This window comes from Sphaeramia orbicularis, chromosome 6 (assembly GCF_902148855.1).
Source record: "Sphaeramia orbicularis chromosome 6, fSphaOr1.1, whole genome shotgun sequence".
NCBI classification, from domain to species: Eukaryota; Metazoa; Chordata; class Actinopteri; order Kurtiformes; family Apogonidae; genus Sphaeramia; species Sphaeramia orbicularis.
Window position 1 is genome coordinate 10,585,328 of NC_043962.1, and position 16,498 is coordinate 10,601,825.

Sequence of the window (16,498 nt, forward strand, 5' to 3'; positions counted from 1 at the left end):
AAAAATCAATCAATCAATCACATCACAGAGTTAGAATTGCAAGCACGTTCAAGCACTGAAACTAGAATTCAAGCACTTTTTAGATCTTGAAAACACAACATTGAAATTCAAGCATTTTCAAGGATTTCAAGCACCTGTATGAACCCTGATTAAACAATCAAAAGATTAAAAAAAAGCCAATTGTGCTATAGTTTGTTCCCTAATCCAATGAGAATCGATAAGAGACTCAATGAGAAATCAAATCAATTAGTGGCATCAACAATAGAACCTAAACTGTTAAATTCTTATCAATTCCTATCCCTACTGAGTAATAATATTAGCTTTATTCTGCTGCAAACTAGTCAAATTTAGGCGATTACTGGGTCTCACAGTCCATTCCTGACTGAGGTGAAGGTGTATAAATTCAGAGTAAACCTTTAAAACTGTTGAAAACACTATAAAAAGTACCGTTAAAAGCTCATGCACATCATTTACACACACCTCAGTCTGCTCTGTTGTGTTTTAGACGGCTGCCATTGTCCACTGTGACAAAGCCGCGGGGATTCTGCTAAATTATTAAAACCGCTGTGTGAAATGTCAAACGGTGCAGGTGAGTCACATGACGCGCTGCTTGTTTATTTGCGGAAAAGTTTCTTTGGTAGAAAATCTCAACGCTCAGCTGATCACATGGTCGGATTAAATCAGTCACAGCTCTGGGGTGAAAACGTGGGCCCCTTTCCACGTTTCTGTAAAGAAAACACTACACTAATGCCTTTAAGAACGTGGATTAGACTAAACTACAACCGTTTAAGAGCGGACTGAGCAACTGTTAATTTAGTTGCAAGAGAATTTATTTATTTTTCTTTGTGTTTGATTGATTAACTTCATTATTAAACTGACTTTGAAGGATCTATACTGTTGTCCAAAAAGTTGACATAGAATATTTTGGTAACACTTTACTTGAAGGTCTAGTTTCTAATGCATTAAGCGCACATTCATAAGACATTATAATGCATTTATAAAGCATTATAAAAGTCATTACGACAGTTTACAGGGTGGGGAAGCAAAATTTACAATATTTTGAGGCAGGGATTGAAAGACAGTGTATGACCAATTAGTTTATTGAAAGTCATGAGAATTTTTTGCCACAAGAAAATTGACATAATAGAAAATGTTTTTATTCTATGTGTCCTCCTTCTTTCTCAATAACTGCCGTCACACGCTTCCTGAAACTTGCGCAAGTGTTCCTCAAATATTCGGGTGACAACTTCTCCCATTCTTCTTTAATAGTATCTTCCAGACTTTCTCCTAATAGTTTTGCTCATAGTCATTCTCTTCTTTCCATTATAAACAGTCTTTATGGACACTCCAACTCTTTTTGAAATCTCCTTTGGTGTGACGAGTGCATTCAGCAAATCACACACTCTTTGACGTTTGCTTTCCTGATTACTCATATGGGCAAAAGTTTCTGAAAAGGTATGGATAATAGTGTTAGGTATGATTATGACATCAATATATGTTTGGTTTCAAAACAATTGACGTAGTGCCTGCTGAGAAAAAACAACTAAACGTTCATTGTAAATTTTGCTTCCCCACCCTGTATGATCATGTACAACAACTTAAACCAAGGTTAATAAAGTATTATAAGTGTAGGCATAATGTATTATAAATTCAGCTTTCATAATGTTCACAAGCACATGTGTTCTGGTCCTGTGCTGGTATTGTTGGCTTTTGGGGAGAGATGATTAAGTTGATGTATTCAGTTTTTGGTGTTCATTTTGATATGTCATTGGCTACTTTGTTTTTTAGCATTCCCCCAGAGGAATTACAGGAAAGGGAAGCAAATATACAGGGTGGGGAAGCAAAAATTTACAATGAACATTTAGTTGCTTTTTCTCAGCAGGCGCTACGTCAATTGTTTTGAAACCAGACATATATTGATGTCATAATCATACCTAACACTATTATCCATACCTTTTCAGAAACGTTTGCCCATATGAGTAATCAGGAAAGCAAACGTCAAAGAGTGTGTGATTTACTGAATGCACTCGTCACACCAAAGGAGATTTCAAAAATAGTTGGAGTGTCCATAAAGACTGTTTATAATGGAAAGAAGAGAATGACTATGAGCAAAACTATTACGAGGAAGTCTGGAAGTGGAGGAAGCAACAAAAAACGTACCAAAGCTTTTATTAAAGCTCTCAAATCCAAAATCCTAAAGGATCCAACCAAATCCATGAGAAAAATGGCAACTGAACTTGAGGTAGACAACAAGACCGTTAGAAATGCAGTAAAATATGATTTGAAGTTAAAATCTTACACAAGAACACCAAAACACTTGTAGACAACAGCAACAAATCCAACTTCAGCAATTTTTACCTCCGCCAAGGAGGTTATGTTTTTGCCAGGGTTTGTTTGTTTGTTTGTCTGTCAGTTAGTGTGCAACATAACTCAAAAAGTTATGGACAGATTTGGATGAAATTTTCAGGGTTTGTTGGAAATGGGATAAGGAAGAAATGATTAAATTTTGGTGGTGATCGGGGGTGGGGGGGCCCACGGGGGGGCCCATTTCCAACAAACCCTGAAAATTTCATCAAAATCTGTCCATAACTTTTTGAGTTATGTTGCACACTAACGGACAGACAAACAGACAGACAAACAAGCAAACAAACAAACCCTGGCAAAAACATAACCTCCTTGGCGTGGGGGGGGGCCCACAGGGGGGGCCACTGATCAGCCTTGGCGGAGGTCTGCGCTCTCCGAGTGCTTCTAGTTGGGAATTATGTTAATGGCCGCCTTCTAGCCCAGATCTAAACCCTCTGGATTCTGCTATTTGGGGCGTTTTAGAACATGCTACCAATAGAACATCACACAGCAATGTGGACTTTCTTAAAGATACTATTAAAGAAGAATGGGAGAAGTTGTCACCCCAATATTTGAGGAACACTTGCGCAAGTTTCAGGAAGCGTGTGAAGGCAGTTATTGAGAAAGAAGGAGGACACATAGAATAAAAACATTTTCTATTATGTACATTTTCTTGTGGCAAATAAATTCTCATGACTTTCAATAAACTAATTGGTCATACACTGTCTTTCAATCCCTGCCTCAAAATATTGTAAATTTTGCTTCCCCACCCTGTATTTATTTAGAATACTGCTTGCCATCACCACACACTGGCTTAAAAAGGACCCTCCCTCAATTTCCTTGGTGATAAAAATTGTCAACCAAATCCATTTAATGGAAATGATGACATACAATCTCCACCTACAACAGCATAAGGGTGTAAAGCACTGGAAAAAATGGGACTTTTCATTCAATCTGTGGACAGTAAACAGTACGTAAATGTCTGAATGGACCTGTGACCTGTGACTGTGTTTCTGTTTGTTTTGTATGTTATATTAAAACAATAAAAAATAAAGTACAAAAAAACAAAAAAAAAAAGAATCTGAAGAGCATAATTTCAGACTAAATGTATTATTTTGGAACTAATTTCCCCTAAACTAAGTCCACAGGTTGATCAAAGTGAAGGAAATTGTCAAAAATACAGGTGAAATCACACCCAAATTGCTCTTCTTTAACAGATCGACCGTTGTGAAACATGAATTAAGAGCTTTGCCTGTGAATCTGAATGAAACATACATAGAGAGAATTTAATTTTTCATAATAAACAACACTGACAGAAAGTTTCAGAACAACCTGATGTCCACTTTTGCTCAGTCTGACCCACATGTATCCACACAGAACAACACTGAAACCCACCGGTGACCCGCTCCCACCCTGTAGAGAGCCAGTGTTCGTAATGGCAGCAGAAAGAACCACTTGTTCACTTTACAGAAAGAGATAATTGTACGGCGGCCGCTCTCACCTGAGATTGTGGTGGTTCCTGCTGTCTGCACAGAGTACGCCTGCTGAGAGAACGGCTTGATACTGAGACACACAGACAGACGGACAAAGACACAGACAGACAGACAGCGTTAGAGACAGACACAGACATTGTCCTGAAATAATCCTCTGTCTTGTACCAACAGTAGCAGGAGGACACAGGTCAAGGACACGTCTGCGTTCAGTAAGAGCTGCACTGACTTTATTCACTGTTGTATCTATTTACTGTTAATAAAGAAGACAGAACAGTGAGGTTATATGAACACTCATAAGTTTTTACATTTTGCTTCATGTTTGTTTTTGCATCTGGTGACATATTTATTTACTTATTTTGGTCTGGTATCATAATGGTTTTGCATCATTTCGTCAGGTTTATATTTACCTGTTTTGTTTGTTTTGTACTTCCTGGACATGTAGTTTTGCACTTGGTTTTGTATTCATTTTTGGGTTTTTTTTGGATGTATTTTGTTTGGTTTGTCTGACTTTATACAGTATGACTTTATAGCTAGTTCTGTTTAGCTAACCATTAAAGCTATTATTATTTAGAAGGGGGCAGGAGATGTAAGATTTTCTTCATCCTGCTCCTTTTCGAGAATGGGTGTATATATGTTTGTTCACCTGAAGATTATTGAATGTCTGCTGATGAAATACACAACCATGAACTAACTAACTGACTAACTAACTAACTGACTGACTAACTAACTAACTGACTAACTAAATAAATAAATAAATAAATATTTGGACAACTAACAACCAATCTGACAGTTTCATGACGGGAACGTGGACTATTCCTTTCAAGACTAAGATGTATCTTTTTACTTTTGTAACACATCCTCCGCACCTTTAATAAGTTTTGTTTTATTTATTTTAATATATATGTATATATTTATATGTGTGTGTGTGTGTGTGTGTGTGTATATATATATATATATATGGGTGTGTGTGTGTGTGTGTTTGTGTATTTTTTTTATTACTTATTAATAATTATTTTATTTTCTTCATTTACTTATTTGTATATGTTATTTATGTAAGTATATAAGTATGTACATTTTCATTTTCATCAGTGCTATTGTGGTTTAATTTGTAACATTTAAGATAAGCTAAGCTAAGATTTTATTGATCCCATATTTTATTTATTTCAATATATATGTATATATTTATATGTGTATGTGAGTATATGTATATATGTGTATTTTTTTATTATTTATTTATAAATAATTATTATTTTTATCTTATTCATTTATTTATTTGTGTATGGTTATCTGTATAAGTATGAACATCGTCATTTTCATCAGTACTTCTGTGGTTTAATTTGTGACATTTAAGATAAGATAAGATAACATAAGATAAGACAAGATAAGACTTTATTGATCCCATATTTTTTATATATATATATATACACACACACACACACACACACACACACACACACACACACGTCTATGTGAGTATATGTATATATGCATTTTTTATTATTTATTTATAAATAACTACTATTTTATTTTATTCATTTATTTATTTGTGTATGCAATTTATATAAGTATGTACATTTTCATCAGTACTTTTGTGGTTTAATTAGTGACATTTAAGATAAGATAAGATAAAATAAGATAAGATAAGACTTTATTGATCCCACCATGGGGAAATTTAACAGTTTACAGCAGCAATATGGAACACACTAGTGCAATAGAAAGGCAGCTAGGAAATAAATATTCTCATAACTATAAACATTTAAGTATTTAAGTAATTTAAATAATAGCATCAAAACTACCTATTACACTTCTGTTATCACTTTTAATGGAAAACTGTCATATCCATGATACCAAAGGACACTCAGCAACAATCACATGTTAAATATCTGTCAGAATTTCTGAAAAAAAAAAAAAAAAAAAAAGGTGCTTTCCATGCACAAACCCACTGCCAGGGAGCAAATTTGAGGATATCATTTCAATTTTGGTGGTTTTATAAACATGTTAAATGTGACAAAAATGCTTTTATGAAAACATTCCTAATGAGACACAAGGCGCTGAATTTCCGTGGAAGTGATTTAGACGTATCAAACTTAATTCAAGACAGAGCTGACTTTCAACTAGTGCTGAAAAAGCCGGAGGGTTCATTTAAAAAGAAATGTTCAGCAAATATAACACTCTGCAAATTGTATGAAATCAACCAGAAAGGGATAAAAGCATTCAAAGCTATTTCTGTTTGAAACACACGACAAGAAACGAAGAAGAAAAACTGAAATCAGACAAAACAGACGTGTGTGCAACACCAAGATGTAACTGCAGCTTTATAACAAAAAACAAACAGAGGAGACTTAAAAAAACATGTTGAATTGAAGGGAAATACTAAACACTACACTTGGCGTTCACACACACATCGAGTAGAAACTCAGTTTTTCCCCAAAAAAACCCACAACAATTGTTCAACCATCTAACAAAAGTACCAAATTGGAACTTCACTCCCGTGTCTGTGTTCCAGCATTGTTATTTTGCAAAGACCAGGTTGTTGGCTCTGCTCTAAATTCTATCTTTAGCAAATCTTTTTTTCCACATAATATCACAGATTTGGTGGATGAAAGTGTAGCTGTTACTGCCTTGAAATGTGTAGTAACACAAAGTAAAAGCTAAATGATCCCAGACTGGTTTCAAGTTCACACTGAAGAATAAGTGATAAAATAATAAGACACTATGGAAGAGATGGAAGGATGGATGGAAGGAAGGATGGATGGATGGATGGAAGGAGGGAAAGAAGGAAGGAAGGAAGGAAGGAAGGAGGGAAGGAAGGAAGGATGGGTGGGTGGGTGGGTGGATGAATGATGGATGGATGGATGGATGGATGGATGGATCATGGATGAATGGATGTGGAAGGAAGGAAAGAAGGAGGGATGGATGGATGGATGGATGGATGGATGGATGGAAGGATAGATTGATGAGGAAGGAAGGAAGGAAGGAAGGAAGGATGATGGATGGATGGATGGATGAAAGGATCATGGATGGATGGATGGATGGATGGATGAGGAAGGAAGGAAAGAAGGAAGGATGGATGGATGGATGGATGGATGGATGGAAGGAAGGAAGGAAGGAAGGAGAAAGGAAGAAAGCAAGGTTGGAAGGATGGGTGGATGGAAGGAAGGATGGATGGATGAAGGAAGGAGGAAGGAAGGATGGGTGGGTGGATGATGGATGGATGGATGGATGATGGAAGGAAGGAAGGGTGGGTGGATGGATAGATAGATGGATGGATGGATGGATGAGGAAGGAAGGAAAGAAAGAAGGATGGATGGATGGATGGATGGATGGATGGATGGGGAAGGAAGGAAGGAAGGAAGGATGGATGAATGGATGGATGGATCATGGATAGATGGATGTGGAAGGAAGAAAAGAAGGAAGGATGGATGGAAGGAAGGATGGATTGATGAGGAAGGAAGGAAGGAAGGATGGATGAAAGGATCATGGATGGATAGATGGAAGGAAGGAAGGATGGATGATAGAGAGAGAGAGAGAGAGAGAGAGAGAGAGAGAGTATATATAGAGTGTATATATGAAAACGTGTATATGTTCAAATACACACATCATCATAAAAACCCTGTGGTAAGTGTGACCTACTCTTCTGTGGTGGAGCTGGACTGGCCTCCAGGAATCATCCCCTGCCACAGCTGAAAGAAAACACACACTTAGATGAACACACTGAACCAAACCATGGATGTAAAGTGTGTGTGTGTGTGCGCGCGCGTGTGTGTTACCTGTGTGTTGCCGGGGAAACTGGCCCGTACGATCCCGGGCAGCAGTTTGCTGTGTATGGCGGTGGCGGAGACGATCTGAGCCGACGACATGGACGAGATGCTCTGCAGAGCTTTCTCCTTGGCGTTCTGGTCCTGCAGGACGACAAGCATCACCGTCACCATGACGACAACAAGCATGAGGATAACACACACCACGGCAAGAAGGTGGAGAAAAAGACGAATCAGACAAATGTGGTCTACGGTCACAGTGTCATTATGGGACTGGTTCTGCTCAGACTGGGACCTCCTGGATGTTTGTGGCGCACGAATTAAAGTAATGTTCAGCAGTTCGGTAAACGACCAATGAGAGGAAACTCAAATATGAACCAAGAAGAGTTATAAAAACATGCTTTAACCTCCTGAGACCCAGAAAAGTATAAGTTCGATAATAGTCTTGATTAGAAACAGCAGTATGCAACCGTAATCGCTTTTCCATTGGACATCTGCGCAAACTTTACAGATATTTACTAAATGTCGAAAAAACAGAGGTGCATAATGTCGGTTTATCCATTAAATCACAAATGTGATGATTTGTTGATTTATTATCACGAAACGTCACAAGAAGTCATTCCAAAAACATGTCAGGAAACGTAAATATCGTGTTGATTTACAGATATATTCCTTATTATTATATATTACCCCTCTAGCCTGAACTAAATTATAAAATTATTCAGTTTCCTGGTGTGTCCACACATACTGCACCATGTTTGTTTTAAAACTCTTCTTCTTCGCTTGTTGTAACGTCCGTCAACATTCGTTTTTGTTTTTTTTTTCTTTCTTTTAAATTCACGTGACTTCATGTATTACGGAAAAAGGTCTTTCTTATAACAATTGCGCTACGCCTGAAAAACCACCTCTTGCCAGCACAAACATTTTTAATCGAAAAACTACAGTTTTGGTGAAATTGCCATTTTTCCATTAGGTAAATTTTTAAGCGCAAGTTATATTCACGCAATTTTAGAGTCCATGGAAAAGCGACTAGTTTTTTCAGATCATTCAGCTTACAAAGCTGCTGAAATGACTTAGCGACATTTAGCAGCATAATCGCGAAGTATTTTCAATATTTTGGCTTTAGCTTGATACGTTACGTGCCTTGTACTTCCCAAGCTAAATTCTTTTGTCCAAATATGGTCACTTCTGAGTGAAAAACCAAGATGGCGACGACCAAAAGTTGAGTTTTTTGGCAGTAACCCCCAAAATTAATCCATTAATCCATTTCCTTCATCTACTGTTTATTTGACTGTTGTTTATTTTCATATTCAACTGATTCTGTAAAGCCCTGTGAGAAATAAAATTGAATTGAATTGAAAATAATGGGCGATATCATTACAACTACAGTACGTCTCCTCCTTTTATAAAGTCTATGGTGTTGTTCAGAAACATATACTGAATCATACATACATTAGATTATATACAAAAACATAAATATGAATACAATAAACTTCCCTTTGTGGGTAAATAAAGTTGACCTGTGTGTGGATCTGTATCTGTAAATGCTATTTTCTAGAGCAGTATGCAATATGTGAAAATTAAGTGTACTACATACTCACATGAACACGGATACAATTATCTGGCAGCTGTTGAGAGACATTTAGCAAAGTTTATGTTATACTTTCACAAATAAATTACTATGAAATCACTTAATGCAAATGATATGAGTATGTAGGTATGAGCCGCTACTGAGCTTTAGCTTTGGTATTTAGCAAAGACTGTGTCATTTTTGGCAGCAAATATTCAGTTGGAGGTAAATATATCGTAGCAGGTTTAAGTACAGGGTGACCCAAAAAAAACGGGAATTTTTGAAGTGCGTATTGGCAGACAAGAGCAAGTGGCAGCACTGCGAGAAAGTGACCTTGAGCAAGTAAACACACCCCCATTTTAGTAACCATGGATCTGTGGAACGGGCAACAGCGTGCGTTAGCCATAAAAATGTTTTATAAAAACGGTGATAGTTTGACAGCTGCGCAAAGGGAGTTCCGACGTTTTTACAACTTAGGACGTCATGGTGCTGTTTCATCAAAACACACAATAAAATGTTGGATTAATAACTTTGAAGAGACTGGATCTGCCCTAAAGAAGAAACCAACAGGACGACCAAGAAGTGCTCGTACTCCTGGCCCCCTAGATCGCCATATTTGTCGGTTGGTGATTTTTTCTTGTGGGGCTATCTCAAGAGTAAAGTGTACACGACTCGACCAAGAACTCTGGATGAGTTAAAACAGAGAATTCAGGATGAAATTCACAGTATCCCAGCTGAGATGTTGCAGCGGTCAATGAGGAATCTCAACAGCAGATTTCTAGAATGCATTCGTGAAGGAGGACGCCATCTACAGGAAGTAATTTTTAAAAAATGAAAATTCCATCATTGTTTCTTAAATGGCATGTTTTAAGGTTTCAATTACTATGAATAAGATATTTTTCTTCCATCACTCTTGGTTTTATTGGATTGTTAAAAAGTTCCTGTTTTTTTTGTGTCATCCTGTACTTCCACAGGAGCACGCTGATGGTTTTATGGAAATTTCTTGGATGGAATATTTACAGAACTGTGTAAAAGTCTTAGTCCACCTTTGGACTTGAAAAGAACATACATGTTTAATTCTCTTTTCTTCAGATACAACAAGAAACATATGCACACGCACAAAAAAACTGGGTAAAGTCAGTATTTAGTGTGACCTTTGACCTCATGACAAGAAGCAGAACAATTAGAAACATCTGGCATGTGTTGAATGAAACCTGATAGAAAACAGAGAATAGAATAAATAAATACTACTACTAATAATAATAGTAGTAGTAGTAGTAGTAATAATAATAATAATAATAATAATAATAATAATAGTAATAATAATAATAATAATAATAATAATAATAATAATAATAGTAGTAGTAGTAGTAGTAGTAGTAGTAGTAGTAGTAATAATAATAATAATAATAATAATAATAATTATAGTAGTAGTAGTAATAATAATAATAATAATAATAATAATAATAATAATAATAATAATAATAATAATAATAACAATAATAATAATAATAATAACAATAAGAATAATGACTGTGTCTTTATCAGTGTACACCCACACTGTATATTCTCAGGTTTGTCATGTATGTCCATGGTCTCCTGCTTTGATAGTTTAAGTGTTTGCTTCATGTTTGGCCTTGAAACTGTTCTCAGAGGATTTAGTGAATATAACCTTCACAGTGACTGCGTTGTACGGCCGTGGTGATCAGGTTTGTACGTGACAGGACGCACACGAACTACAGAGATAAACATGAACAACAGAACAGCAGACATAAATGTGCTTCAGACATGCAGCCCAAACCCCACTCTGCTGCCCCAGGGCGAATACAAGTCGCAGATGTACGGTAAATAGGAACGTGTGAGCTTATTGGTACCATCTGAACTGAAAGTAGCAGGAAACTAAAGCACAAAACAGATGAATGAAACTGGAGTAGCTGGAGAATCTGCTCTCAAATTACTGGGAAACCAAGAGAAATACATTGTTTTAAAGGAACGTAATACAGTCGTGGGAAATATTATTAGACCATTCTTGTTTTTTTTTCAATTTCTTGTTCATTTTAATGACTGGTACAACTAAAGGTACATTTGTTTGGACAAATATAATAATAACAACAAAAATAGCTCATAGTAGTTTAATTTCAGAGCTGATATCTATCCATTTTCCATGTTTTCTTGATAATAACCAAAACCACTTCAGTTCTTCCATCAATATCTATGGCATTGTACTGACAAAAACAGTGCTTTTAGGCATTCCATGTTTTCTTTTCTGTCTGTTTTAGTCACATGACACACACAGGAGTTAGTACTTGATTGCATAACCATTGTTTTTCATGACTTTTGATGGTCTAATAATTTTTTCCGCAACTGTAGGTGGTACTGAGATGAAATTAACCCTTTCATGCATGAATTGTGAGAACCTTAGTCAAGATTTTTTTCTTCAGTGTTTTTATTCCTCCTTAGGCATGAAAAAAAAAATGCAATCGAGTTTTTTTTTTTTTTTTTTTCCTATGGACTTACAAAACTATCCGTGCATTTAATTCTTGAAGTAAAGAAACCCAATATCAGAAAGTGATATGAAAACAATGAAATAAAAACATTTTTAATGCTGCTAATCTGATGTCTTCTCACATTTTAACATATTCTAATGCCAGTAATTACTCACTTCATGGAGATAATATGCAAAAAAAACCTTCTTGTCTAACAAATAACAATTGATTTACATTCAAACATGTTAGTGCAGATCAGGTTTATCAAGAACAGTAAAGTTACAGTAATGGTCTGAATGTCAGTGTATGGGATGGTGCGTAAGTATCCACTGTGTTGACTGATATGGAACTAAAACAACAAAACCCATGAATATACAAGAGAACAGCTGGAGAAGAACTGTCCACTGGAGTGACTTATGCATGAAAGGGTTAATGTTGGATTTTTACACTAAATACGAGCAACATATGTGGTTCATCACATCCTCACTCTGAACAAATTTCTTCACCCATAAAATCTTACGTGAAGTGTAAACGGCCAGAAACTGCTGCTCCTGCTTGGGTCATAATCTGTGCAGATAAGAGGCTAAAACAACGCTGCTAATTGTTCTTAACCTAATTGGAATCATTTCAATTTAACACAAAACAATGGATTGGCCAAGAGCAGTAGTTTCATTCATTTAAACCAAGTTATGATTAGAAAACAGCAAAGATAAGACAGCATTCGTATATTCATAGATATAATATATATGTGCAGTCGTGGATCAAATTATTAGACCATCAAAAGTCATCAAAGACAATGGTTATGTAATCCAGTACTAACTCCTGTGTGTATCATGTGACTAAAACGGACAGAAAAGAAAACATGGAATGACTAAAAGCACTGTTTTTGTCAGTACAATGCCATAGACATTGATGGAAGAACTGAATGGATTTTGGTTATTATCAAGAAAAACATGGAAAATGGTTAGATATCAGCTCTGAAATTAAACTACTATGAGCTATTTTTGTTGTTATCATTACATTTGTCCAAACAAATGTACCTTCTAGCGAGTAACAGTGGCGCATTATAACATTTATTGAAAGAAACATCGATATTGTACCAGTCCTTTTTGCTTTTCTGTGAGTAAGTTTTTATTCAAATTAAAAACAATAGATTTTTTCTTGAAAAATACAAAAATACAAAAGTACAAAAATAGACTGTTTGTATGTCTGCTAGCAAGATAACTCAAAAAGTTATGGACGGATTTGGATGAAATTTTCAGGAAATGTTGATACTGGCACAAGGAACAAGTGATTAAATTTTGGTGGTGATCAGGGGGGAGGATGAGCTGAATTGGTGGCGGTCTGGAGGTCTTTTGTAGTTGTTAATGAGAAGTTGGATTTCAGTTGCGGGAAAAAATTATTAGACCATCAAAAGTCGTCAAAAACAATGGTTATGCAATCAAGTCCTAACTCCTGTGTGTATCATGTGACTAAAACGGACAGAAAAGAAAACATGGAATGTCTGAAAGCACTGTTTTTGTCAGTACAATGCCATAGATATAGATGTAAGAACTGAAGTGATTTAGGTTATTATCGAGAAAACCATGGAAAATGGATAGATATCAGCTCTGAAATTAAAGTACTATGAGCTATTTTTGTTATCATTATATTTGTCCAAACAAATGTACCTTTAGTTGTACCAGGCATTAAAATGAGCAAGAAAACAAGGGGTGGTCTAATCATTTTTCCTGTGATTGTAAATATATTCATAAACATATATTTTAATAGACCGGATCCCCATACACATCTACTCATTTATTTATATTTACTTTATACTATTCTGCAACCTGTTGCTGTCCTTCTTTGTCGTCGAATGTGTGTTTATATTAGGGCTAAATGTAAGTGTTTGTGTTTATGTTGAAATTGTACTACATGAGCTAAGAAAAACCGAAGCCAAATTCCTTGTTGTCTTGATTCTGATCCTAATTATGACTTCATAATGTGTCATTTTTGCTCTTCTTTGTCTCGTTCATTAAGGTTTAATGGTAGAGAAATAATACTTGCACTGATGGATCTTTTATTCCTTCAGCTATCACACTTTTAAACTCTGACAGCAGCCATTTTAGTCATTTTATACGTGATTTTTTTTTTTTTTTTTTTTTTTTATGTTAGCAGAACCAATAGGGTCTTTTAATCTGCATTGGTATTTATTGATTATTTATTGTCGATTATTTAAATGCATTTATTCATAGTTGCTTCCAATGATGTTATACTTGTACAATGATTTATTTATGTTTGTCACATTGCACTTTGGGCTGATGTCTGTGGTAAGCTGCAAATGAATTGCCTGTATGGGATAAATAAAGTTTTCTGAATCTGAATCGACATTGTGTTAGCTTAGCGCTGCAAAGTTTGTCTCACTGGTCCTTTATTTGATTAAATTATTCGTGACATTAACAGTTTATTGTTTGAGCTGTGTTCTGTTTTCCAAAAACTGGTTTTATTGAGCTTTTAGGTGACGTTCTTCTGGTTACACGGATGTATAGCATGTGTATATCGCTACAAGAATCACGTAGCGTTACCACGGCAACACAGACAGACCTGCCTCTTAAACCCTTGTACCATAATATGTCCTTTATTAAAAGATACAGGTGTTGATATTGTATAGCTTTTTTATTATTATTATTATTATTATTATTATTATTATTATTATTATCATTATCATTATTACTACTACTATTACTATTATTATTATTATTATTATTATTATTATTATTATTATTATTATTATTACTATTATTATTATTATTATCAAATACAAGGCCCCTTTTTTCTACTGAATTGAAGTAATACTCTAAAATATAGCAACGGACGTTACTAAAACATGTATAAATGATAAATTAAACCAATGTGTATGGAAGTAAAACTACAAAAAAAATTAAACTACAGCATCTATGTTTAATGTAACAAAGAGTAGGATCGTGGGGGTTGATGCATCAATATTAAAATGTCTAATATTTATTGCAAAAGCAGCTCTACAGCCCTTAAGGCCAGCCTGGATCAAGTAATAATTATCAACAGCAGGAATTAATTTCTGCTTTTGAAGTGGAAGCTATTTTTATTGTGCTGATTCGCTGATAATACAGAGTCTGAGCATTAAATACAGAACACAGGTGCAGACCGAGGAACTGCATGTTTGCAAGGATTCAAAAGTACTGTATTGGACGATAACTTACGGTGCACATATTGTTGCATTGTTCATCCCTGATAGTGTCAACAGCCTCATCAATGTGCGTGATTTTATTTATTGTTTTGGATCGATGTATCTTTATTAAGTCTTTCAAACAAATAGAAAAAGTAAGACAAACACTAAGATATATAACAAAGGTATAAGACGTCACAAAACAAAGAAACAAAATAGAATAAAATAAATAAATAAATAGAGGGTTTGACAATGTAATTACTAGAGCCCGACCGATATGGGATTTTTGGGGCCGATGCCGATACCGATATTGGGGGCTAAAAAAAGCCGATATCCAATATATCGGCCGATATCTGATATTGGCCGATAACCGATATATAAGATAAGATAAGATGATAAGATATTCCTTTATTGATCCCTCAATGGGGAAATTCACAGTGTTATCAGCAGCATGGAACATACACATAAACATACACATACACGTACATGTAAAAACAGTCATATAAATTTGAATTTAAAAAAGTGTTTAAAAAGGATAGTGCAAAATGTGGCCGATATATGAAATAAGAACACTGATCTACACAGGATATAATAAACTTTTATCAGAAAATTGTGGACAGGTGGATAAACAGTTGCATAAATCTGTGTTTATCTGACAAATATAATTTACACGACTTTCAAATACAAACTATGCAATCGGAAAAATAATTAGAGCAAAAAATATTTCTTACCACACAATTATGTTTTCACTCACAAATTTTGATGTGTCTGCCTCACGGCACTACAACTTCTTATGTGGACTAAGGACTAAACTGAGCATGTGCAGAGTGAATTAGGTGAGTCCTAAGTTGTTCCTGATTGGAGCAACAGCAAGAGTTACAACTGACCCGTGTTACAACTGTCCCCAGTCTCCCCTACACTACTAACACCCAGGCGTGGCTGCAGAATGAAACTGTGAGGTAGACAGGAAGTGCACGGACATGGGTGTGTGTGTGGGGGTGAATACTTCATAAGACGGGGGGGGGGGCGTGATTTTCAGAGCGGATTCTCGTCAGCGTCAGAGCGCGCGGTAGCGGTCCATGATTTTCGCCTGGGGGGGGGGGGGGGGGGATGAGCAGTAGCTCCATGATTATGTGATTGTGTGTGTGGGGTGATAGCGTCATTGTTCGAGCTGGAGTGAAAGTGAAACTAACTCGCTTTACTGTTCGTCTGACTCGCCGTGTCACACACACACGGACAGGAGAGCGACAGAATCTCCACGCAGCAAAAAAAGTTAATATATCGGCTACATCGGCTACATATTGGCCGATGTTGATTAATTGGCGAAACGCTATAATCGGCCCGATTAATCGGCCGATTAATCGGTCAGGCTCTAGTAATTACCCAGTCGAGAGTCAAGGTGCATTGTCAGCTGTTCTACATAAGAAATAAAAGGATCCCTCTCAGTTGGTAAAAATATATGGTACAGTGTCTCCTTTATGTGATGGATGTCAACAGGCTACAGCAGATTATACTCATTTGTTTTGGGGTCGCCCATCTTTAAATAAATTCTGGTCAGAAATCTTTGATGTAACAGGAAAGAAAATTGTTCCTAATGTTTTTCCTTTTTTGTTTGGCGTTGTACCTGCTGCATTTAAATTTACCTCTGCTAACAAATACATGAT

General features: G+C 35.9%; 1 protein-coding gene across 2 annotated transcripts in view; it reads right to left on the reverse strand.

Moving 5' to 3' along the window:
* tead1a (TEA domain family member 1a) overlaps positions 1-16,498 on the reverse strand; it is a 119,925-nt gene that overhangs the window by 28,240 nt on the left and 75,187 nt on the right. Inside the window, exons 5-8 of one of the 2 annotated variants that reach the window (XM_030137692.1) lie at positions 9,196-9,222; positions 7,607-7,738; positions 7,470-7,519; positions 3,845-3,906 (exon numbers count right to left, since the gene is read on the reverse strand). In XM_030137692.1, the coding sequence (XP_029993552.1) occupies positions 3,845-3,906; positions 7,470-7,519; positions 7,607-7,738; positions 9,196-9,222 (271 nt within the window). The remainder of the gene's footprint in view (positions 1-3,844; positions 3,907-7,469; positions 7,520-7,606; positions 7,739-9,195; positions 9,223-16,498) is intronic. The other variant, XM_030137693.1, reaches the window with a different exon arrangement.